At 47.1% G+C, this 26,700-nt stretch overlaps 1 protein-coding gene across 3 annotated transcripts in view; it reads right to left on the bottom strand.

Annotated features, from left to right (window-relative positions):
• Positions 1-2,552: 2,552 nt before the first annotated feature.
• HMMR (hyaluronan mediated motility receptor) overlaps positions 2,553-26,700 on the bottom strand; it is a 630,884-nt gene continuing 606,736 nt past the window's right edge. For all 3 annotated transcript variants that reach the window (XM_069654282.1, XM_069654284.1, XM_069654283.1), the window contains exon 22: positions 2,553-3,183. In XM_069654282.1, coding sequence (XP_069510383.1) covers positions 3,161-3,183 — 23 coding nt within the window. In that variant the 3' untranslated portion in view covers positions 2,553-3,160. The remainder of the gene's footprint in view (positions 3,184-26,700) is intronic.

The following is a 26,700-nucleotide window of genomic DNA, read 5'->3' as shown; positions in this document are numbered from 1 at the left end:
TGCCGCCTGAAGTCCTCCCACTCCTCCAAGGAGGTGGAGCTGGTACGAAATGGTATCTTATATAGTGGAGACCAGTCAAAAGTGTAGCAGTACTGGCATTTTGGAGGAGTAATGCCACAGAAGAGCTTGGATATAGGATTGCTGTTTCTTCAAATTTTCCTTACTGTCAATCTCAAGACTCAGGTACCTCAACAGTCTTGGTTACTAGACTGAAGGACCGCAAGTCTTCCCTTTTTGGAGAAAGATGGGAAGCTTTATGGCACACCGCAAGGCTGGCTTTGGGTGCGTGGATTGGCACAAAATAACAATAACATGCTTTTTCCTCAAGGCAGTAAAGGCTCAACCTCAGGAGTCAAACTGAAATCTGCTGCATACAATTCCGTCAGTGGCCCGGATTTTGATTCAGTAGGATGGAATAAAAAAGTAGCAGCATTCCTGAGTAGCAGATGGATTGCGCAGGAAAAAAAAGTGTACCTAGGTCATAGTGTGCAACTGGCTACATATATGCTGCCCTCGATATCACATTCAGAATCCAGGGCACACAACATCACGTTGAGGCAGTACAGAGCAGCATGGCACCTCCTGGTTTCTGCAAGCGTTTGTGAAAGTAGCTGGTGAAAATCTCTGGGCAAAGGAACCCATTCTAAAAAAAGGACTGAAAAGACAAGGGCATAGCGCAGAAACATAATTGAACTAGTATGTGTCAAGGGTGTACTAACAATCCAGTGCAGATTAAACGCATCACCCTACTCTGAAACCTTGTTAACAGTTGGTAAAGAAACAGGAGTCATTTTAAATATCCATCAACTGACGAGGAATTTTAGTTCTAAAAATGAAGTAGGGTCCAACAATCTCACTCCCCGTTGGTGTTCCTTCATAGTCACTGACTCGGCAGTTACAAGGAGCACATAGCTTGGCCATTATCTTGCATTACTGGTTTATACCACCATTCCCCTACTCAAAACCAGTCTGAAAGTCTTCGGTCACATTAATCACAGTGCAAAATGTCTGCGATAAGCCCTACAGTGGAATATTAGAAACGGATTAGAAATTGGATATTATTCTGCATCACCTTCCTTTTTCCTTTACAATTTTTTAAAGTGACAAGTCTTACGGGCCATTATGCAAATGTAATGTCCTTGCCAGTTTGAGTGGTGTGCACTTATTTTAAGAGTTTAAAAACAGCAGATATTAAAACAAATCGTTGATCTAAAATATTTATTAGCCTTTCATTAAAAATGTACAAGCAGGTCAGATATCACCTGATAAAATCATCTAATCAGTGATAATAAATACAATGATTTCACATACTACATTTACAAACTGGACAGCACTACTTGCATAAGACACCAGCCATCTTAACAGGCAAGCAATTTTAACATTTAAAATGACTACAAACATGAATAGTGAGACTGGGGAAAAAACCTTCACAAATCAGAGCAATAACCAGTGAGTGTCCAATTAAATGTTCAGCAAGTACACCTTTACAAATGACTGTGGCGGATTAGAATGCCAGTCTTTGAGACACAAACCAAGCCGATTTAAGTAGGAGCTTTCACACTGAGCACACGTTAAACATGAAAGAGGGATACATCGAAAAAGACAGGGTTACGTAGAGATATTTGTACTGGCAACATAAACCATTAGCTAAACCATGACATTTAACAAAGCTCTAAATAAACTGCCCATCCCTCCGCGTAGGTCATGCCCCCTTACATTCCGTGTAGAAAATGAATGCTTGGTATCTGGACAACTTGCTCCAAAACTGGACTTGGTTGCTTATTTGCATGCACTCCTGGGATACAGATTGCTCTCAGGTCATTTGACTTGTAGGAATGGTGCAGCCAACTAGGGACAATCAAAAACCAGGTAGAGTGAACTGAGGTTTCAACATGTAGCAATAAACTGCTACATCACTACTGCAACCACTAGAGTAGAGCCGTTTAGGGTGTACAAAGATAGCAACCACTCAGTCCTGTGATTGATCAGCCCACCAGGAGTGGGGATTTTGAAGGTGCCCTCTTTCTGGAGGATCCAAATAAATGCATGACATTTCAAAACCTCCTGGACTGTACTAAAGGTGATAGAGGCCACAAGATCTCTGGAGAAACTGGAGTATCTTGGCAGCGTTGGTGTTCTTTAGTAGTCTATGGGACCGTAAGCAAGGAAAGGGATTACTCCACCATTACACCAGCTTCTTGAAACGAGCAAAATGTACACCTACGTGACGAGTTGTGATTTTTTTTTTTTTTTACAAAAATGGTGCTGGTAAATTTGCAGGGTGCCTTACATTTTGTCAAGTGGATATTTAGCTGCTTGTGCAAAACAACTTTGTGTACAATTATAATTCATTCAGTGTTTAGAACCTTCAGACGCTTTACAACAGCATATGCAAAGTCATTGCCCCTATCCCCAAATTACCAAAGTTACTAAACATTAGTGAAATGAAAGCGTGTAAAATCAAAGAGACCATGCAGCCTACTGCCGCATGTGGTGTGAATTTAGAAAATGATTAACGGTCGTGCGATTATAAATATTATGCTACAAAAAACTATTTTAAAAAAAACTTTAATGCTTATATCCTTCCAAGCAGCTTCTCTAAATAACAAAGTCGAATCCTCAATCGTGCACAGTTCATCAAGAGGTTTCCTTTCCTGTGTTGCCAGAAGACACCTGTCCGCATTCTGAGTTGACACTGCACACACTACAGTGTACCGATGTCAGCATCCGCTCGCGTGTTACACACCCAGAGGCGAGTCACAGAACTTGCTGTATTCGTAGAAATGTTCAATCAAGGCGCGGCAAATACGCATTCAAATAGGAGCCTTTTTTGGGTAAAGTCGCAAAACGAAGATGTGTTACCACTGATGCGTCTGAAGAAAATGTGAAGGTCAGAAGTAAAAAAAAAAAAACAAAAACAAATAAAAGCACACTATTCTGGTTACTCGGCATATTGCCATTTTTCACCGACACGCAAGGACTTAACATGAAATGGATAGCACGTGTAATAGCACGTGTAGTACAAATAAATCAATCATAAAATGAAGGCAAACAACCTAGAGATTAAGACACTGTACATTCACACATATAAAAAATAAATTCGGCAGTCTTCATTAGAGCAGTGTTTTGGATCCTGTCACTGCAAGGGAATACACAAACTCTAAACCATCACCTTCCTGTTGCCTGAAATAAAAAAAGGACACAATTTAGATTTTTTTTTTTTAACTGCCTCGAAGCATTAGGTATTGCACACTCTTGAATCTGGATGAAAACGCATATTCCTAACCATGCAGTTATTACAAAAGCCATTTCGACATCATTTATTTTTATCACCAGTCACCAAGGTTCTTACTTGCGCAGTTCTTTCTCCCACTAACGTGACAGCGGATAACAGTGGATTGGAACACATGCCCTTGCTCCTCAAGAAAAACAAGAATTGGCAAACCCAACGTCTTGGCGTGGTTTATTACATTTCTTCATGGCCAATAGGTGCGAGCGTAGTAAGTACTTGGGCTCTACTCACCCACCAAAATAGTACTTGCAGACAAACCGTAATAGACATAGTAAAAAGCCTACCCTTCACTTCGGTGTATGGAAGTCTTTTAAGTGTTTATTAGTACCATTACATGCCAGCAAACACCTGCAGACGTGTGTGAGCATGGACATTTTAAGGGCGAGTCAGAGTTGTAGGGTTAGAAATGAACTAAGGTGGAGGGAGAAAGGGTGAGCATGGCAGGCATACAATACATGAGCTAGGATGAGTGGAGGCAAGGTGGGCGGTTTGAGGGAGGGTAGGTTGGTGGCGGTTAAGTAGGGTGGGTTGGTGAGAGTAGAGGGTTGAGGTAGGGTGGGAATGCTATAGACGGCCAGGCAGAGGTACGGTTGGGGCAGGCAGAGTGATGTAGGAGGGGTGGGTTGGTGGGGCTAGGCATGAGGTAGAATGGGTGGGTGTTTAGGCAATCAAGCAGGGGTGAGATAGAGTTGATAAGGTGGGTATTGGAGTGTTGAGGTCGGGTGGTGTGGAAGGGATAGGTCAGGCAGGTTCTCGGGGCTAGATGAGTGGTGATAATAGGCGAGGTGGATGGGTATGGTAGAGGGAGTGGCAGTGAAGTTGTGTTACAGTGTTGGGTGAATGATAGTCGGGGAGAAAAAAAAGCAGGAGGGCGGGTGCCTGTTGGTACTGTACTGTGCTGCAATATGTCTAGGGCGGGGCCAGAGCTTGATCGGTCATCACGACTGAAGAGAAAGATTTGGATTTTGTTGCAGGGCCATAATTGCACTACTTGGCCAGAAGATGGCGACTGCTGGAACATTGAGATTACCTGGAAAATGCCTACCCAATACCTATGCAAAGGTCATAACCGTTTGTTTTGTCATTTTTTTTTATTCTTTAAAAAAATATTTTTAACAGGTCTTCCATGCAAGAACCAGACAAATCAAATGGCTAAATGCACAGTTAAAACATTGCGTTACACCAGTAACACATCTACAGCTGCAATTGAGTCACTGACTGTGCAGACTGCTTAGAAAACTGGCAGGCCAAAGTTTGATTGTATTGCTTGAAAAAGCTAGCTCAAAGAGATCCCATGACTAACTGCTTTGGAAGGGGCAAGTAGCGTGTGCCACCAAAATGTGCCCAAATCAACAAGCTTTGGGAATACTTAAAGGGGCTTTTGCCAAGGATCTGCTCTGGCGTGGTGCCACTTTGTTGAAAAAATGACCTTCAGACAACATGGACTCGTACCCAGGCAGCTAGATTATTGCTCCAACTGGCTTATGGCAACTCCCACCCACGCTCCCTGTCACCTCCAATTAATTGTGCCTCTTGACAAACTAGTGAGCGCTGCATCTTGCCTTCTTAACTTCCATCAGCTCATATGGCTCCTCATATGGCACTCCAATTCCCTTTTCTGGTTACCACAGCCAATCGAAGGTTGCAGCCTCTTCCCATATCCAAGCAAACTACAACCCTTGCACTTTGAAACCTTAAGTCTCCCTCATCTTCCGTTTCATGCGCAATCTACGCTTCTCGTCGATTCTTCAGCTCCTTACTCTCTTACACACATCTCCCCTGATCACCTACAATCACCAAATGAGAGTTCACACTCGGCTCGATCCCATTATCAAGTCCGACAAGCTTTTATTGCCACCTCTTGCAGACTCCATAAACTGCCATTTCTGCAATTAGGTACCAGCAACTAAGTGAGTATTTTGACCACACGTCTGTGGGTTTGACAACCATGCACTACTGGTGTAAAACCCATTCTTTCCTTAGTGCACTGGACTAGTTCAATTAATAGACCATTCGATCTCTGCAAATCCTCACAAGCTATCCAACACCATCCAATCAATGCTTCCTCTCATTCTCTGCCTACTACTTTGCCATCTACTTCTACTCCAAAATACTAAGATAAAGGACAACCTGCCGGCCCGGCTCTCCTATCCCTCACCTCCTGACAGACTTGCCACAAACCACATCAGTCCAGTTGGCACCTAGCCTTTGCAGTATGAACCCCTCTGGTGCTCCCGACCCCTTTGCACCAGAGTTAACAAGCTGGCATCCCTGCCCTGGTTTTCTCTCATTTAACTTTATATTCAAAGCCTATTTCAAAGCAGCCATAATCCTACCCATTTTTTAGAAGCTTGCCGCTGCCCAGTGCTTTAAGTGGGCAGTCTCCAAAAAGTGAGGCTGAGCTGGGGCAACCCCGGTCCCAGCCACAGCGCCGGCGGGTCATCCCCCACCACAGCCGCGACAGGAGATGAACCTGCTGGCTGCTTGCCACAAACTTGCCTGACAATCATGGGCGGCCGCGACGCCCATGATTAAGTCAGGCAAGTGAGTGGCAAACAGTAGGCAACAGCTGTGACTGGCAAAATTGCCAGCCACTCACTGCGTCGCGCAAACTGTTGGAGCGACGCTGTGACTTGCTGACAGTTCTGCCAGTCACAGCTGCCAGTCACAGCTGCCTGCCGGAAGTGTTTGTAACTAGCTTCAGAAAGCAACGAGTCACACGCTCAGTGAATGCCAGGCCCTGAGGACAGCAACACCTGCGTATTTGTTGCAAACATGTTTATTGTCCAGCTCTTCTGCTCTGAAGAGCGCGCTGGTTGCAACCTGGAGCCACGCAGGCATGCTCTTAAAGAGCATTTAATAATGGCAAACGCCAATTTGGTTTTATTGAGAGGCACGGCTCGTTTTAGGCAAAGCGGACCAAGTAGCGGTTGAATATGAAGTGGCTAAAAAATTGAAAATGCTTGATCTCCCTCGGTGACACTGCCATCGGCCATGTAGGTTTGGACACAATAACCCCATTGCAGTGTTTCCAGTTCTACGGCTCCCTTGGTAGGCTGTAAGGCAGAAAGTGTTCTCATTAACTACAGACTTTCGTTTTATAAAGTTCTCAAGTGATGTTATAACCTGGGTCCAGTCCTTTCTAGCAAACCGTACCACGAGTCTTCTCCCCCTCAGCATCTGCAGACCCAATCATCCAAACCAACTAAGGCCTTGGTAAACAAGATACCTCCTCATTCAGGCATGGATAGCATCCTGTGGCCTCTGCCTGAACGACGATAAAACTGAGATCCTGATACTGGGCTCAGAGGCAAACCTAAAAAACTCAGCTCCAGCTACTCCACCTTTAGTATTGATGGCAACACAATTAAGGTGATGTCCGAAGTAAAAACGTTAGGTTTCCACCTTAACACTTAACAATTCCCTAGCATCCTCGACTGCCTATAGCTGTAAACTCAGAGCCTGTAGACCATTTCTTTCTGAAACCAGTTGCATCACCCTCGCTAATGCCCTAATAATGTCCAAACTGGACTACTGCAACGCCCTGTACCTAGGTGCCAATAAATATATCATATACATTTCAAAGGTTACAAAACAATGCCCTAAAACCAGCCCTCAACATTCCCAGCAGAGAGCACATCTCCAACCTCAGAAGAGATCACCACTGGCTAAAAAACAGGATTCTTCTTAAAACATTATCACTTCTCTCCAAGTGCCTGAACAACGCACAACCCCCATATCTCATAGAAAGGACTAGGAAAACCTTGACATGTCCAACTACATCAGCCAATGCTCGCCTTCTAGAGATTCCTAGATTCAAATGAACCAAAGCAGGCGGCTCTAGCTTCCCGGTTAAAGCTTGGAACGCACTCCCTCCTAGCCCTCAGAACTGAACAACCTTACCTCAGATTCAGACGCAACATGCTAAACTAGCAATGAATAAATTACAACCAACACCGGACCTCCCGCCGGCACCGACCTATGCAACTGATCATGGGTGCCTCATCTCCATCCCTCGGTACCATGTGAAGTAACCCATAGCACCACTGCATCACTTCAAGTGTCACGTGATAACTTAGGTCTAGGTCTCCGTTGTACTTACTGTATTTCTTATAACCAAGCTTTCAAGTCCCATTGTACCGTGCTAAGTGACCTATAGTACCACTGCATCATTGTAACTCATTTGGGAACTAAGGTCTTTGTCTCTGCTGTACTTACTGTATATGTTGTAACTAAGCTTAAAGTATACTTGTCTGTTGCGCCGAGTTACCTAAGGGTTCGGTGCACATTACCAAATAAACAAAGTGCTGACAAGCCACCTTTCACCACTTCATTGCACTTTAAGATCCTGGAGCAAGTGGAAGAAGAGAGGTGGCTGGAAATGAAAGCTTAAAGAGGGAGAAGGACAATGAAAGCCATAGCAATAGAAAATGCTAAGCGATTCGCCAAGCTCTGTATGTGCATAAGATAGATGTGTTAACGCACCCGCTCCACTTACGTAACAAAATGCACCATATTCACAAAGGGCATTAAGATGTGCACATAATACATGCGCAAATTCAGATTCTCCTTGTACACCCATGTGAGCAGTTTGTTACACAATATGTACTTTGTAATGTAGGCTAGTTTTACAGGTTTATCTTTAGGCCACACCCCTCAATTAAGCCATGCCCACCAATTCTTAAGCCACGCCCCACATGAGCTCCCCCTCAATTTTTTACCCCACTTAAAGCACTGCCACTGACCCCTTGCAATCCAACTAAATAACCACTGAAATTCATTACCATTTTCAAGTTCTCAAATGTGTAGTCTTCAACTGCATCACTAATTACTGCGAGACGGAATTACCACCATTACCTCCTGACCCCTCCAATGTTGTTGCTTACCCACATCTCTGAACACTCACTGCTTCCAGCTGTTTTCTACCTTCATTCTCCAAGAAGGGGTGCAGTAAAGAACAAAGTACTTACCTGGGGTAATGGCTCCTCTCTCAGATGCCTCATCTTCAGATCCATCATAAGCATGGCGCAGCTTCCAGTAGAAGCTTTCCCCAGCAGGGGGCATTCAGTGCCTCAGTGCGGATGCTACTCGACTCCAGACGGGTTAGCATCCGAATTATATGCAATATAAATGGCACCTCGCTCCGTGACCCCATTATTTCTCCTGCACTTCGCTGCTAAGGGAACAGATTCTGATGGGAGTAGTAAGTCCAAAACAAAAACTTTGCTCTCTGATAACAGGGATGGTTGTGAGGGCAATGAGGCATCTGTGGGTGGAGTCATCAGAAACATTACACCCCCATTCCCAGTAAATACTTTTAGAATCAATATCGACTTCCCAAATTTATTATTTTCAGAAAAATTAAAGTTACTCACTGTAGAGGCTTGGCTAGGCACGTCATGGGTAAGATGGCTGCCCGAGTGTCTCCGGCGGCGAGAAGGCGATATTTCATGCCTGTCCTTCTGGTGCCCTTAAATGTTGTAAAAATGTCCCAGTGACCTTCCTGATATATTGTGCTGCCAGTGGGCGCTTTCCTGTGATCCTGGAGTGCCACTGATCCATGGATCGGCCCGCGATGGGGAGTGGACCGCCTTGTGGAAAAAATGGCAGCCTTGAGGACTGGCCTCGATGTTGGACTGTGTGCAGTGCTTCCATCTCTCGGCTCCGACGTGTGATCTGTGTCAGAGCCGCACTCTAAGTACCAGATCGCCACACTGACCTCCTGTGTGCACGTCCATTAGGGCGTGCAGCGGGAGCTACCCATGTGAGGCAACAAACAGAGGGGTCCGCAGGTCGCACGGTCCCTTGAGTCAGAGACCCGCAGTGGACGACCTTTGCGCAGGGTGCCCCCTCCTGGACCGGGGTGTGCCTGGGCTGATAAGGCAGTGAGTCGGGGGTGAAGTGCAGCAGCACCCTGATGGTTTCTCCGACATTGGCAGTGCTGTGTCTATGGAGTTGCAGCAGGCGCACCATGTTCCATGCCCTTATTCTTGGAGGGCGAGCCTGGCCTGATGGGGGATGCCCGCTCTGCTGGGCCTCCTGCTGCACATCTGAATGGAGCCTTTGCAGCTTAAAGCACAACTAGAGGGACATCGGGTATATCTAAAGGTTTTGGGGGAGCAAACCAGATAACAAAAAAGGCTCCCATACCCATAGTAGGTTTAGACACAATTGCTGGTTATTTCTGGGTTTATCACACTTTCAAAACAGTTCAAGTGTTGGCAAGTAGAAGTTTATGGAAAATCCAACCTGACTTCAATAATAGTTGTTAAAATTAATAGTTTTAAATAAACTGTAATTTTATTAAAACAAATACATAAAAGCTAACATAAAACACTAACAATAGTGACTAGTGCTTAAGAAAGTGCCAAGTGCTAATCACCAGACAATTGACAATGTGCAAAATACGCAGTAGCTCTATCTCTCAGATACTAGGGTAACATGAAGTGTACATATAAACATAAATAACAAGTAATTGAAAGCTTAATTCTTTGATCAACACAAACACTGTATGCAACATCAGAGACCTTCACTGTGTAGTGACTGATTTAGATGCCCGAGTCAACATGTACCTAAATTGCACCTTTTAGGAACGTTCTAGTACTGATCTAGATACTTCACATTAGTATCTGTAATTGCCCTACATGTTTCGTTCCTTTAGTCCTTGGGGTTAGTGTTAGGAACTTCTTCAGGGGAGTGTGTGGGCCGGGGCCAAAAACACCCACAGCCCAACTTGTGGTGTGATATCAAGGTAGAGCTTGACAAGTCAAAGTTGTCATGCCAGTGTGAAGTCTTGAGTGGTGTTTCCCAGTGGACAATTAAAGTAAATATCCACACTCGCTTGTCTTTGATACAAAGGAATCAATCCAGTTCAAACCTAATAGCAGAAACAAACCACGTTCCGATTAGTGTGGTTGCTCGTTAGGGCACATCAATTATCATTGCATTATGTTCGATGTATTCAGGGGCTTACCATCTCTTAATGTCGGTAAAACATCCTAGGGAACTGCATTAATTCTCAGTGTAGCAGTGCCGGAGTATCCCTGTAGACATACAAAAAACAGGACACTAAGTCCTATAATCCCATCATGTGTAAAGCTATGGGTGGTACAATATTCTCCATATGCTCACCTATTGGAGAATATGGGTTGATCACCAAAAGATAGTCTAATAAAGACTTACTTCAAACATGTCTGGAAGTTAGGTGAACACTTCATCTTAATATTGTAGTTATGCAGTTGGAAATATCAGTGGGCAGGTTTGTTGGTAAAGTCCTGCAAGGAGAACAGCACTATGTTAAACGTCAAGGTGTTCGACGTGGTGAAGGTGAACAAGTCGACTAACTCTTAGTTTTAACCCATTAACCCATTCCCAGATTTACAGCACCTCCATGCACAGGAGGGGTGCGGTGGGGATTGACGGCCACCCTGCTAGTTCAAGTAAAACATTGCCTTGGAATTGTCAGTGCCTACCAGAACTGCCTTGTCCCCGATTAGCAGCAGAAAGGCCCAGAGAGCCAGGCTCACTGCCGGAGCTTGAGGAGATGGATATGCAGGAGGGTCTCCGCCCTGGACCATGCACCATAAATAAAGTAGCCCTCCAGAGTAGCCCCCCCCCCCACCCGAATGTGAGGAATCAGTCACTAGCAGTGTTGACTCCGGTAAAGGGGGCTCCCATTGCCACATTACAGTCCATCTGCCACCAGTGAAGATCTGGGAGGAGGGGCAGGGGAATTGGATTTGTCAGACTGCAACCCTGTTTCCTGGTCCCAATTGGCCACCAGCTGGAGGCACCTCATCTTGAGGCAGGCGTGTTGAGCTGAGCATGCAAGATGCCACCAGGCCCAGAAGGTGCTTGAACCACCATGCTGGGGAAGTCTAATTGGCTGGAAAGTGCCTTATCGCCTTGCGGAGGGACAGGAGCCTCTTGGTTGAGAGGAAACACAGGTGTGTCCCAGTGCACTCCATGGAACACCCGGTCATGGGCGGGAGTCAGCTGCGACCTCTGCCGATTGGGGGAGAACCCCAGCGGGTGAAGAACATCTGCCAGCCGTTGGCAGAAGTGTACCCCCCTCCCTGGAGTGAGTTGGCCCTCACCAGTTCAGTGGGGCCATCAGCTGTTGAAGAAATACTATGTTTCGATTCGGGGATCTCTCTAAGTGATCATGGTTCCCAGCATTCAGGTGTCTGTATGTTAAGCAGGCTCACATACAGAATATAGGTAATTCTTTAATGCTGGTTATATATTCAAACACTCAGCCTGCATTTATGCAGGAACGGGTATGAGATGACATAAATCGGGCTCTGGGAGATGGGGTGCGATGGTAATATCAACCGGGGCTTTGTGTTTTATCTTCTCATCAGCCGCCGTAGAGTATTGAAACAAGTGCTCTTAAGTAATGAGACTGCGGGTATGATAATGTTTTAGAGGAAGTATCTAGGCATTATGGATCATTAGTACTTCAATTATATGGCATTCAACTCGTAACGTGATAAATCGACATTGTGGGTGTCAAATACTTTCAAGGCTCAATCGATTCAGATGCCGTTGAGGTAAGACTGCTCCCGTTGTCTGCCAAGCGTGGACTGGGAAACCGTTGCTATGGTGACCCGACACGCTATGTGCAGTTCGTAGACAAAACGGTGCAAGTGTCAATTGAGGTGAGGCTACTCCCGCGATCTGCCAGGCGTGGGCTGGGAGGCCGTTGTATGGTAGCTCAACATAATATGTCCGGTGTTAAGACAAAACTGCGCATGTGTCACAATTGGAATGCTAGTCCCTGTACTCTGAGTCCCTGCCGGAGAACGCTGTTAATAGCGTTCGTATAAATGATGATTCTACGGCTGAACCTCCTCGCGATTACAGTGAACTTCGCTCACGTATCTGGTATGTCTCAAAGTGGAAAGCATTACGGTGGCAGAAAATCACTGGCACACCGCCACCTAGAAGGTAGATCGAGAACAGCATCTGCTGTGTCAATCTGTAAATATAGTCCTTAGAACCACGCTCCAATGGACGGCGGAATTTGTTGACAAAACATAGGAGAAAGGATGCCAGATGTCAACAAGCCATTTTAACTCTACTGGTACATATGTGGTGCTATGGTAGCGGGGCAGGATAAGTAGTATCAGTACAGAGTAGGGTTCTAATGTAAATAAGGACCTTCAAGCAGGCGGATGCCAGGACAATTTCTTTAAGTGTACCACATCATTACTGTTACAATCTAAATCTTAGGTGTGTGTTAGTTAATAAATACATTCCAGTCAATATTCTCATTTAACCCCAAGGGGTAACTTTTAGTCAAAAAGATAATCTTTTGCTCTTGTACACACTGTGTTTATCAACACACTGGTCTTGAGTTTGTGCAATTTTCATAACAGTGCATCTGAGTTCTTCTGGTTTGTGTCCGAGGCTTGTGAAATACCCCACTAGAGGTGCATTAACAGTGTTATTTCTTATACAGCTTTTATGTTCTGCTATCTTGACCTTGACTTTCCTTTGTTTTTCCGATATAGAGTCTACCGCAAGGACACCAGATAGCGTACACTACCAACATGGAGTCACAGTAAGGACTCTTTGTTCAGGCCCAAGGCAATGTCTTTAGTTCTACTAGTTTGTGCACAGCAGTTACAGTGGCCGCACAGGCTGTGGCCAGTGATTATGGGGAGGCCCCAGCTCTCTGTTAGTGTGGATTGTACACTTGGTTTTAAAAATACATAATTTCTAGTCAGTTCCTTCAGATTTTTACTTCTTCGGAAGGCGCACTTGGGTGTTGACAAAGGACATTCACGCTTTTCCAACACATGCCAGTTATGTCTCACCATCTTCGTTATTTCATTTGACGGTGGGTTACATGCGCTCACAAATACAATCTTGTCCTTAGCTTTCTTCTCTCTGCATTATAAAATAGCACCTGTTACTAGAAGCTCTTTTATAAACCGTCTTAACCACTTTCATGGGGTAACCCCTCTGTATCAGATTGTATTTCAAATTATCAGCTTCTTCCACAAAATCTCTTGACACTGCCGTTTCTCTTCATGCATAGGAATAGACCAAAAGGCAAATTTTGTCTCGTATGTTTTGGGTAAAAACTAGAGTACAGTAGCATGGAGTTTGTCAGTATCTTTATGGAATGGCCCGACTTAGAGTATTGATTGTTCTTTATTAACAAAAATGGTTATGTCCAAAAAGTTAATTGCACATAACTAACAGTTTTGGTAAATTGCAAGAAGAGATTTTGTGCATTCAGTAGCAGTACAAATGAGTCAAAATTCAGCATATCTCCTGTACAGATCATTAAAATGTCGTCAATGAACCTTTTCCATAATTTAATATATTTCCTATATGGATTAAGGTCAGTCATGACGATATGTACCTCAATGGTTTCTACGTACAAATTTGCGAGAGTCCGTGCCACTGCAGACCCCATGGCAGTGCCATGTACTTGTTTGTAAAATAGTACATTAAAAACAAAGTAGTTTTCCAACAGTGACATCTCAGTACACCAAAGAATAAAAGAATTGGGCATTTTGCCTGTGGTTGTTGCGGTTAGCAATTTTTCTTCTACCATGTTGAGTGTAGCTAGCTGTGGAATTGTAGTGTACAATGATACCACATCTAGGGTTACTAGTAGGTCTCTATTGTCTACCTTCATTCATTCCATTAGTCCGATTACTTCCGTGGTATCCTGGATGTAAGATGCCATTTGTTTTACATATGGGCTCAAAAAATGGTCTGCAAATTTAAAGGGGTTCTAAGAGGGAGCCACAGCCGGACACTATCAGTCTACCGGGAGGATTCTCAAGGGTTTTGTGTATTTTGGGTAGAGTATAGAACTTAAGGACAGTAGGGAGTGGAGGCATCAAATATTCGGCTTCTTGCTTGTATATCCAACTCCTTTCTTCCGCTTTGATGACTTTATTGTTGATCAATAGTTGTAATCTCTTGGTAGGATCTGTTGTGAGTGGTTCATAGAATGAAGTATCGCTCAATTGATGCTCACACTCTTCAATGTAATCTTGTCTATTGAGGATAACTATCGCTCCACCTTTGTCTGCTTTTCTGATAACTATATTTTGGTTAGTTTTCAATGTTCGGATAGCCTCTTTCTCCTCTACTCATGTACTAGAATTTGTGCTGGATGGTATCCTTTTCAAACTTCAAGGTCGCTCGTCACTTCTTTCAAATACTATGGATTCTGGAGTGTGACTGGTTGTAGGGGGATTGAAATTAGATGGACAACGCAATCCTGTTTCGTTGGTCTCGCCAGTATACATATTCATAGAGAAGAGCCTTTGCAGCACCTTGGCCTCCTATAGCATTAGGCCTGCAGTGTGTGGTGTGCCTATTGCATATTGAATACTAGCCACATTGAATGTCCCCAAGGTGTAACTGCTCTGGGTGACTTGAACCACGTGAGGATGTTTGGCACTGCACACAGATTGATTTCTGGTCTGGCAGCTTGCCTCTACTGGGAGCATAACACTACTGCGAAAGTGCTGTCTGAGCCGGATACCCCCCCCCCCCCGCCTGCTGGTCATCTCATGTTCTGTGCACCGACCTCTTTGACAACACTTTTACCCCAGTTGTGGTTTGGCTGGAGGAGTGGCGTCAATATACACAGCTTCTGCCCACCTGTCACGCTGGTCCGTCCTGAGTTAGCTGAGAGCGGTCTGAGGTGGTATTGGAGGTGAGAGTCTTCTGGTTAATCGTCTGTTGGGGAGCAGTGTGCCTGTGCCTTCCGGTAACCCTCAGTGCCTTGGCATGGTGGCTATTTTGGCAGGTGCCACCTTGGATGCACAACTTTCTCCCCTTAGTGGCGCAGGCTTTACAGGGGTTGCAGATCTGAACTGATCCTACCCTCCTACATCCAGGATGTCCAGAACACCTAAGCCAGGGAAGCAGGGTGATGTTTCTGCAATGCTGCAGTCCACTGTTAAGAGCAAGAGCACTGAGGTTGTGGTGGTCCAGGTACAGCGGTTGACCCACTCCCAGCCATGCTTACGCAGATGGCCTGCAAGAACTGTTAGCCGAAATCCACAAAAATCCATAAAAGCATGGAGGAACTCACAAGATCCTGGCACTGGATAAAAGTTTTAGCGGAACACATGGTGTGAGGTGGAGGACACAATTTGCAAGCAGTCCTATGAGTTGGGCGAGTGTTCCAACTGGCTCGAGGCCCATTGGGACGCACTGGAGGACAAGCAGGAGGATGGGGAGAATCACTCCTGTAGAAAAATCAGAATCCGGGGCATTTCCTCAGCGGTGCGAGGCGATGAATTGCCTAACTTTGTGGTGGACCTCTTCTCATCCATTCTGGACTTCCTTGAGGATTCGGAGATTGAATTGGACAGGACTCACCATGTCAGGTCCCATGCTACTTTGTTAGGTAAGAAGTAAATTGTTGGTATTCCAGGTTTGTCACTAAATAAAAAATAAGTTTAAATCAATTGAACTTCCCCTTTAAATTTAGTGCGGCAGAGCACCCTGGACATTTGAACGCCCCCGAGATCCTGCGCCTCACCTCCGTCCCCTTTTAACACATTGGACACTTTAATATCTGCCTATGCTTAATAGTTTAGCCCCTGGCATACAAGCGTGTGAAGGTGGGTAGGACGTATGGAAGAAAGGGTACTAAGGACTAGGAGTACTCTAGTCCCTACAGTGAGTAACTTCACTCATACGACTCCACCCTTCCTCCATCATTATGGGTGATTACACCGAACAAGATCATAGGGTGGCGATGTGATAGCCTGCCCCATTTTAAGCAAAAAGGTTCTTCAGAATCACCTGACCAAGCTCTGCATCCAGCTTGGAGAAGAGAACCAGGGAATAGTGCTTACAGAACGCAGACCGAGTGGCCCAAGTTGCGGCCCTGCCGATGACCCCCCCAAGAAGCAGGTCTCTGAAAAGCGACAGCCATGGCTTTAGCTGTGACCGCAGGGCATTAATCCCCGCAGGAACTGGCTTGCCCACTGCTGTATACGCCTCTGAAATGGCCTGGAACATTCATCAGGCAATGGAAGCTTTGGAAGAGTGGGTGCAGGGAGATGTTCCCCCAAAGGTGATGAACGTCATCTCAGACTTCCTGGAGGATTTCGTCAAAGAGATGGAACTTGAGTCCTCTCCTGAAGTCCAAGGAACGCAAAGCCCTCTCGTCCTCCAGCAGGCAGACTTCTGGATTCAAATGAAATGGAGACCACACTGGGCAAGATGTTTGGAGGAGTGTGCAATATGACCTTGTCGTTATGAAACATGGGGAAGGACTTGCATGACGACAGAGCCTGCAGCTCGATGACCCTGCACGCCGAAGTGAGCGCCACCAATAGCACTGCCTTCAGTGTCACCAGCCAGAGGTGCACCAAGGCCATCGGCTGGAAGGGCCTGCGCTGCAAGAACCACATTAAGGTCCCAGACCAGATGCAGCCAATGTACCAGAGGAAAGATCTTTGACAACCCCTTGAGGTGCGTCTTAACCACTTGCCTGATGAATAAACATGCTCTGGCGAATTCTTGTAGGCTCCAATGACCGCCAGATAGGTGCATCAGGTATCTACCTGAACGCCGGAACAAGCCAGAGGTGCAGAACTAGCCAGCACGTCATCCATGTAGCAGGTGAGCGGGGTCCAGCCCCTTGTGAGCCCAGTGTCAAAATCGAATCCACTTGCTCTTGTACTGAAATCACATAGACTGCCTCCTGTAGGATGTCCCAGTTGTCCTCCGAGAACTGAGTGGAGTGCTGTCTCAGATAGTCAGGAAGCCGTCCGCTAGGGCCAGCATGGCTGGGTCCAGGGGCTCCAATGCCCCAATGCCCCACCCTACGGCGCCAGGAAGCCCCTGCTGGGGATTGGAAGATGGGTAGGTCCCTGGGAGCACAAAACTGCAGCAGATCCGAGAACCAAGCCAGTGGGGGGGGGCCTTCAGGATGAGGCTGTAGCTCACCACAGCCTGGAACTTAAAGAGGGTCCACTGGAGCAACAGAGGAGGAAAAACATAGCACCTGTACCGTGCCAGCAGAGCTGGAACGCATCCCCCAGAGAACACCCGACCCAGTCCTGCGATGAAGCAAACCGAGGGAACTTGGAATTTGGAGGAGATGAGAATAAGTCCAGATCCGGAACCCCCCACCCTCCAATCTCTGGAACAGGAACAAAAAAGTTGATGTGCAACTCCCATCCGTAGGTATTGAACCTCAACAGCTGAGCTGGTCCGCTTCTGCATTGCTGAAACCCGGGAGACGGACCGAGGAAATCCATATCCCCCTGACGGGGCCCATTCCCAGATGTACAGCACCTCCATGCACAGGAGGGGTGCGGTGGGGATTGAGGGCCACCCTGCTAGTTCAAGTAAAACATTGCCTTGGAATGGTCAGTGCCGACCAGAACTGCCTTGTCCCCGATTAGCAGCAGAAAGGCCCAGAGAGCCAGGCTCACTGCCGGAGCTTGAGGAGATGGATATGCAGGAGGGTGTCCGCCCTGGACCATGCACCATAAATAAAGTAGCCCTCCAGAGTAGCCCCACCCCCCCACCCGAAAGCGAGGAATCAGTCACTAGCAGTGTTGACTCCGGTAGGGTAAAGGGGGCTCCCTTTGCCACATTGCAGTCCATCTGCCACCAGTGAAGATCTGGGAGGAGGGACAGGGGAATTGGATTTGTCAGACTGCAACCCTGTTTCCTGGTCCCAATTGGCTGCCAGCTGGAGGCACCTCATCGTGAGGCAGGCGTGTTGAGCTGAGCATGCAAGATGCCACCAGGCCCAGAAGGTGCTTGAACCACCATGCTGAGGAAGTCTAATTGGCTGGAAAGTGCCCTATTGCCTTGCGGAGGGACAGGAGCCTCTTGGTTGAGGGGAACACAGGTGTGTCCCAGTGCACTCCATGGAACACCCGGTCCTGGGTGGGAGTCAGTTGGGGGGAGAACCCCAGCGGGTGAGCAACATCTGCCAGCCGTTGGCAGAAGTGTACCCCCCCCTCCCTGGAGTGAGTTGGCCCTCACCAGCCAGTTGTCCAAATAGGGGTATAAGTGATGGCCCTCCAGCCGGAGACCAGCCACCCCATTCATAAGCTTTGTGACCACATGAGGGGACAAAATGAGGCCGAAAGGCAGCACCCTGTACTGGAAGTGGTACGAATGATTCTGGCAATGCCATAGAGGGACAGGGCCTCCTAGTCCTTTGTCTTACCACTTCTGTGTGCTTTCTCTATATTTTCTGCCACTGAGGCCCTTACTGGACCTCTGGCAGTGCAGCTCTTCATTTGATCTTTTGGTGACCACCACCCATGGGATTCCCCTATGGCACCCATGGGTGGGGGGCACACCCTTTTATCCCTTGTGTGTTTTTGGGCACCAGTGTGTTGCCCACAGAGCATGGTATGGACGAGTGGCAGTAACATGCTAATTTAGAAGTGGCTCAGAGTATCCTCAATTTCGGGATACCCAGGCCCTGCCATAGGAATCAATGGATTCCTACGCAAAGGCAAGATGGCCCATGTGGTCTCTTGGGTTCTATTGCCTTTAATCTTGTTTCCCAAAGTCCTGGCTGGGAAGACCTGTCTGTTCCCTTTCCCTCCTGACTGGCTGTTGGGTGGAAATACCATATATGGCGGTGTGGGGTGCCTCCCGTCAGACGGACTGGAGGGGCTGTGTGTTGTGGGTACACCCTAGGGGTGGGACCTGTATGAATGGAGTCTACAGTGAACTCACATTCTGTGTTATGGGTGTCTGTTTTCTGTGTGTGCCACAATAAATGAGAAAGCCCTGACAAACTCACATGAATGTGTGCCGAAAGACTGGTTACTTACCCCCAATCCGCTTTCTAGGTTATGGGTGCCTGGGTGGAGTGAATGCATGTGAGCCAGATACGCTGCCTATCCACATGAATGCCCTTCTGCGTAATTGGCTGACTGAGCCTGGCTCAGCCAGAGTGAATGTGGGATGTGTATATCTGGGGACCTCATTTACCAATTTGTTCAGAAGTCTAAGCTTAGCAAGAAGAAGCTGTTCGTGCCCAGCTGGAGGAGAAGTATGCTGCTGCAATTTCTTCACTGTAATCCGAAAGCTGTCGTGTTTTTACAAGCACTGATCCAGAGAGAACCTGCAAAGGACACCTCCCGAGCTACAAGCGACCATCGTGCAAATTGCTGCTCTTCATCCGAAGTGCCCTGAAAGCCAGTCCTGTGTGCCTGCAGTCCAGAGAAGGGGTCTTCGTGAGTCATGAAGGGGAGTGCCTGGACATAGAGTTGGAGAAGTCCATTGGTGTCACCCAGGGTCCACAGGTGCGTTTCATGACCACTGGAAGCTGTTGCTGTCTACTGCCCAGAGGAGGGGGTACCCTGGCATAGTGCTGGACACTCGGATCTGCAAAAGTTACAAACTAACATTTCAAAGGCCATCCTTGCCATCATCACTGACCACTTTTTCCCCCACTGGAGAGAGTCCAAAGTCGCGGAGTGCAAAGCAAGGTCCATTGGTGGGTTCCCCGCCACCGGAAGCCAACGAAGGAGACAGAGGGTCCAGACTTGGTGAAGGTCTGTGGTCCACTCCAGGCCATGTGAGAAGGGTGTCTCACCTGCTAGTCCCTGGGGGTAGGGGGGGAGGGGGGGGAGGGTGGAGAGAGAGAGAGAGAGAGAGAGAGAGAGAGAGAGAGCTCTATCTCTCTCCCTCCCCCTCTCTCCCCTTTGGGGTGGACCACTGCAGGAAGATCACCTGGATGAGGGGTCTTCAGGCAGGGAGCGGGGGGTGAGGCAGCAGGTATCCTTCCCTTTCCCGTACCCATGATCCCTCCTATTGTGTGCTAAAGAAAGAGTGAAGTAGCAACATATCGCACAGTTGAAGGCGCAAGGTGTGTGGATAAGACGGTAATGCAGACCTGCGAATGAACCTTGAACGATAGCTGTAAAGTAAGCGATACTGAGTAACGGAGTGGTCCGGCGAAGAATCCCTCGCTAAAGTCTGTTAAAGGTTTGTATTGATAAGGAACTGTAAAAACAAGGTGATCAAAATTAAACCAGCGAAAAAGGCAGAGTAAAAAGGTGAAAGTTGAACTTTGCTGCATAATAAATACAGTGAACTACCCAGACCAGGAAGCACTTGGACAAACATAGGAGTGTGAATTGAAAGCTGGAAAGTCAAAGTGGTCCTGTCGACGTCTGTAGAAAATAGCCACACACAAACGAAAGTCTTCAACATCAGGAAATGGTCCGAGACACCCTGAGTGAGACGAAGGTGTAATAAGACAGGGGAAAGGAACCCCAAAAAGGACGTGAATTAAACTAAGGAAAGAGAACCCCTGCAAGTGTTTGGCTGTGAAAGGTCCAAGCCCGATTGAGGAAGACCAATGTGAACTTTTGCTTTAAGAGGTCTGAGCCTGACAGAAGGGGACCAACATCAACCTTTTGGTGAACTGTGTTTTGGAAAATGGAAAGTAAGACTAACGTGAAAGGCCAGGTGGGCCTCGATCCACGTCTTGTACTGCCTTTTTTGTTCAGAGCCTTCAGGGACCGCCTTACTTTGTGCTGTCCAATGTGGGGAGGAGAGCAAACTGTCACATTTATTCTTTATATCTGAACACAGACTTTCCTTTGCATACATATTTTAATTTTCACACTTTTTGTACAAGATATAGGGCAGGCATTAGGTTTGTTCGTATAGGCCATTTTGATTTGACATAATGAACTATGACTGTTCAATGTATTTGATGGTCAAGACTACTCTCATCTTAGCTATAGGACAAAGTAGGAGTTTCTCCAACCCCATTGAAACTTCAATAAGTTCGACAAATTGGATCCTTTTTGTCAGTGTCATACTTGTGATACCATGCCTTCCTTACAGTTGCCAGAAGCCACCTAGAGGTCCATGCTGCAGCACTGAAGAACAGAACTTCAGAAAACCATGATATTCTGAAACCCAACACCAAAAGTGACCTCTGCACATGTCGCTGACAGAAGTCCTTGAAGCGTCCCAGGAATCTTACTCATCTGCCAAACATTTAAAGAGCCCACAGCAAGTTTCAACTTTACAGGACCTTTACAGTCAGAGAAATCGACGACCAAAGGAGAGCACTGCGAAGAGTAGAACTGCTGCACTTCAGAAATGCTTCGGTACAATTTTTTCCGTGGCATCATCCCAATGGCTCCTTCCATTTAAAAGAAAGCAGTAGGTTATTGAACGTTATTGGACTGGGCTCTAAAAGACATGGTAAGTTACTCCCTAACTTTTCCCATGCAGGTTGCCCAGGTGAGGGGATCTTCACACAGAATTGCTTATCTATTCTAAAGGAAGCATTCTGCCACTGTTCACAACAAAACAACTTTCTTCCTATCCTATGATACACCTTGCTTAAGAATTCATATGCCTATTTAAAACAGTCTGCATTTAGTGCATCCATTACTGAATTGAAGTATTGTGTGGTACCACATAGAGTGTACATATTTGCTATTGTCATGATGCCTACCTCTAAGGAGCCAGGCCGGGCCCAGCAACCCCAGAGGCAGACATCATTTTCCCCAGGGAAGTCTCAGCGGGCCCAAGTTGGGGTCCTTTGGACTCAGTCCTGGCGCCTTAGGCACCAGGCTCATAGCGGACCCCAGTCCTGGCGCCTTAGGCGCCAGGCTCATAGAAGAGGATATGTGTTTAAGTGCTTGGGTGCACACTTACCTGATGCAGACCTTGCTGCTTCATCCAGGCCCTCTTGAGGCCTGAATGGGACTACTTTACCTGTAGGACTACTTCACCACCCGGGTGTGGTCGGGGAAGGATACATACCCGATTGGTGGAAGGATACATACCAGGAACTTCTTCCAAGGCTATTTAAACCCCACCCGAACAGCCACACGTGCTTCGCGTTGTTCTGCACCTAGCAGCTGGACGCTCACCGTGTCAGCTCCTGCATCCTGACTTCAGCCACGCCTGCCAGCACCATGGGACACCTGCAAGGGGAGAAAGGGAGAATAGGAGAAGAAAAGCCCTTACCTGCTAAATCTGCATCCCGGAGTCATTTCTCCAACGGCCCTGAAAAGGAAGACATCATTTTAAAGGCATTTCGTTTCGATCGCTGCAGCGCTGCATTTTACTCACCTTGGCAAGGCGCTTCCATCTTCAGCAGCGATCTTCCGGAACAGCTACGCCCCGGCGCCTAGAGGAAAAAAGACAAGAACAAAGGTGAGAGGGAGAAAAGGAATAAGGAAAGCTCAGTTTCCTTTTAAGTCTTACCTGTTGGATTATTCCCACTGCATTTCGGGTCCTGCCGCTTCCTGGCATCTCCGGACCCCGGCCCCTATGGGGAAAAAAGACAGACATTGAATGAGCGAATGCAAAGACATTACCTGAGCGCTCATCCAGAACTGTTTCACTTCGGGTCGGCGCCATATCTCCGGCACTCCGAACCCCGGCCCCTAAGGGGAAAAAGACATAAGCATTAGCGCTTGCTGCAATTATACAACGAACATTATTATTAAGCTTGAACTTTTGAACAGAACTTTTACAGCGCCTTACCTGAACAGTCAAGCTTAACTGAACTCCCATCAATCCTCAATCCAGTGAAGTAACTGGGTTTCAACGCGCCCCTGCATCAGAAGCAGGATGGAGAGCTCATCCTTCCAAACCCTAAGGTGAGGCTTCACGGGGAATCGTGGAGGAGGTATCGTGGAGGGCTGGAAGGGAGTGGGAGGCTTGAGCATTGTTCCACAGTTGGTAATACTCCCTTTTCACGCACAGGAGGGTATCCAACGAGCCAGGGAAGCCAGAATAGAGGGGCCCTTCCTGTCCATCTTCAGAGTTCTGCGCCTTCGACGCCGCGCCTCAGTGGGAACCAGGTGAGCGTTACAGCTATTCTTTGAATAAGTATTCAAAGTACGAAGTATTATGTATATGTATGCGCTTGGGTAGCAAAACCTTATTTATATAAAGCAGCTGTTTTATCGCCTAACCTAGTGTGTTCACATTCCTTTGTGGGGGCTTTTTGGATTCACTGTACTTAAGAACCAGCCTGCATCACCACCTGCAAGCTTAAGCATGGCTGCTCGCCTATTCTACCAAATTGAGAGCCTTGGCTCGGGTATTCTGTGCCTTTACCCTACCATGTAGGGGGCAGAAGTACAAATACCCCCTCCAGTCTTTACAACACCCTAATCATGAACCGCAAAAATTTGATGCAGCTGGTAGATGGGGACATTAAGGTACACATCCTTAAGGTCTAGGGAACACATCCAGTCCCCTGCGCATAGAGACTCTGCTATGTGCGCTGGAGTAATCATCTTGAAGCGTGTGAGCGACAAGGATAAGTTGAGGAATGACCGGTCCAGGACTACCCTCAGCCTAGCCTGGTTGTTCTTAGATACCGCAAAAATCCTGGAGTAGAAGCCAGAGCCCCAGTCTGAATGATGAACCAGCTCCACCGCCTGCATATCCAAAAGAGGATCTCCTGTAGAAGGACCAGAGACCCTATCTGAAGCAGGTGAGGAAGGTAAAGGAAGAGTAACACTGAAGTCTGGAGATTATAGAAAAGATCCAAGGACTCTTGAAATAATACTTCAAGCTGTCCTTAAAGAGCCAGCTGGACCCCCCTACAGGCGAGCTGTGTTCGCTGACTTTCACATCATTGCTTTTTGGCATCTGAGGCGGGAGGAGCCGAAAAAAAAAAAAAAAAAAGAAAAAAACATGCTGTGCCCTCTGCCGTTTCCTTCTGTGGTAGCTGCAGGACCTGTCTGGTCTGCGCACTGCGGCCCCGAAACCCCTTGAAGCCACTGAAAGCAGGGTTTGAAGTTAGTCCTGCTGTGGGACCGGGGCAGGGGGCGGAGAGAGGACTTTTGCTCTGGTTTATTGAGGATGGCCAAAGACTTCGCTGTCTATGTCGAGGTCTTTTTCGTCAGCTTGTCATAATTCCGTATAAGTAGTGGCACCGTGCCCCAGGACCTCAGTTCCACAACACACCCCTCAGCACTCTTGACGCAGAGTGTGAAGGAGAATTCCCATTTTTGGCCAATTTCCCTCACCTAGTGAGTCCCCCAACAGCTTTGCTGGACTTCTGGAGTTTATTTTTTTCCACTTGGTAAGAGTGTGAGCTTTTCCCCCACTCTTACCTGCGTTTTCATGTGTATTTCTAGGTTTGTGCGATAGTACACCACTTCAGTAGCCCCCCTTTTGTGTGTCACAGCACCTTCAGTGCTGTGGCACAGGGTTGTCTTCGAGACTTCCCGATTCCATTTCGGAGGCTAACTACAGTCCCCCAGAAAAGGGGGAAGTTGCCATTAACTTTACTTAGTCAATCTACCACAGATCCAGTACACCCCCATCTTCCATGGAGTACTGGAAAGGGTTAATTTGTATCCCTTTTTATCTGTACCTCTTAGAGCATTGTTTTGCTCTTTTTAACATTTAGACTTGGCTGGTGGCAGTGGCATCTACCCCAACTTGTCTACCGCGATTATATTAGATAAACGTGGTACTGTTCTTGGCTATTATATTAGCCTCAACCATGAACCCGCTTGACCAAATAGTCTTTCTTTTGGCTCCGGTTGGGTTTATTCGTCATTTCTTTTTGTTAAAGTCCTTCTTGTGTGACTTTGTGCGGCAAACTAGGTTCGCCTTCTTTGTTCACCGTCTTTTGGCGGGCTTCTACTCAGAAGCCCTCCACCAGGCACCTGGGTTTCTAGGTGGGCTGAATGTGAGGGAGGGATGTAGTCACCCTCTGCACAGGGTATCCTAGGAAACCCAAGTCGCACTTTGCCATGATTGGCTGAGGTGGTTGTCCAGGCTGAACAACCCCCCTGCTGGGTGATTGACAGCCAGGCTGTGTGAATGGGGGTTTTGCGCATAAAAAGGCAGGTCTCTTGCGCTAGAAGTCAGAGTCGCCACTAGAACTACAAGGAACCGAAGAGAAGTAGAGAGGACGACGGCTGCTGCAACTACTCCGTCCCGGTGAAGCCCTGCTGCAGTCCTGAGCCATCTACCCTACGACGACTAAGAGAAGATCCAGTCCGGAGTCTTCTTCCCTTGAGCCTGGTGGGGATAACCAGCTCATCTTCAGCCAGAGGTCGCCTTCATGGTCGAAATCGCTGCACGCTGCTGTAGTGGTTCGGATAGCCACCTGAAGAGCCTCTCCTGTTTTAAAGGAGCGCACCTTTTATTCTTTGTCGCTGCTGCCGGCTTCATCCCCGTGTGGTGCAGACCCCCTTCAGACGTCGTCCTTCACGGCGAAGCTCCAGGAATCGTGGGTCTGCGGGAAACCATCAGGAACAACTGCCAGGGCACCATTGGAAGAAGGTACTGTGTTCTGCTTGAGGAAACTGGGTGAACCCCTTTTCTTCATCTTCAAGGCTTGGCCTCGTCTTCCCTCCTTATAACTTTTGCTTCCGAACATTGACAATATCGAAGTACTTTTGGCTACGTTGAATCGTGAACTGACTGATCTTCTGCAACGGGCCCCCGGTGGCACTTGAGCCTGGCTCCGGCCCTTTGACTTTTGAACTCCTGTGAGTATTTCTCGATTCTGTCTGCCTAACCAAAATATTGCCTGTGATTTTTGCCTCCAATTCCCTCTGGGTATCTCAGGTGCCAAGTGTGTTTTTGCCCCGGTAGCATTTCATGTCACGGATACGCATGCGTTTAGTAGACCGAACTGTGAAAAAGTGATCGAATCGTATTCGCGGTAACGTGTTTTGTTCATAACACCGGTTCATTCAAACACAGGGTACTTACCTTGAGACTTACTGTACAAAGTGAATTGGTTAGTTGTAGTATATTTAACGTGTGGTTTTTATTGAAGTTTAATAGAAGTGTTGTGTTTATAACGAATGGTTTAAAAATAAATGTACTTATAGGTTTCTACCTGAAACCTTGAGTCAGTGTTTGCTTGAATCACAGTAATTGCGGTCCCTTTGTGTAATCTCTGCTACTGCTCATATACTCTTCGCGATAAGCCTGGCTGCTCCGCCACTGCTACCACTCTAACATAGTAGTACAGGCTTGTACTAAAGGTAAAACTTGTATTGCCACCTGTAGTCTTAATTGTATGTAGTGGTCCCTAAGGGCACTGCACAGGATTCTGCCTAACACAGAGGGCCCACAGAAGCAATCGTGTGCTAGCTTCCCGGGGCAGGTAAGAATGGCAATGAGGAATCCACGGGAGGAAACCTCCATCAAAAAGAAAATTACAGAGCGTTAAGGAATTTGTTCTCGCAATAGATTCTGCCACAGAGGAAAGAAAGGACAACTGCAAAACCTGAAAACTCTGAAGGACTGCCCTACCAAAAAACAGATATCCTGGCCTGCAATGGAATCCAAGCAGTAATGCTTAACTAATATGTGCCGAGACACCCAGGTTGCCGCCAGGCAAATGCCCAGGACAGGGACTGCCCCACCCCCTCTCTAGGACAGAGGTGGCAGCCACTCCTTTGGTAGAATGAGACTAG

Source organism: Ambystoma mexicanum, chromosome 3q (genome assembly GCF_040938575.1).
Source record: "Ambystoma mexicanum isolate Mex_15411 chromosome 3q, UKY_AmexF1_1, whole genome shotgun sequence".
Taxonomy (NCBI): Eukaryota; Metazoa; Chordata; class Amphibia; order Caudata; family Ambystomatidae; genus Ambystoma; species Ambystoma mexicanum.
Note: the sequence above shows the minus strand (reverse complement) of the source record. Positions and strands in the feature narration are given on the sequence as shown.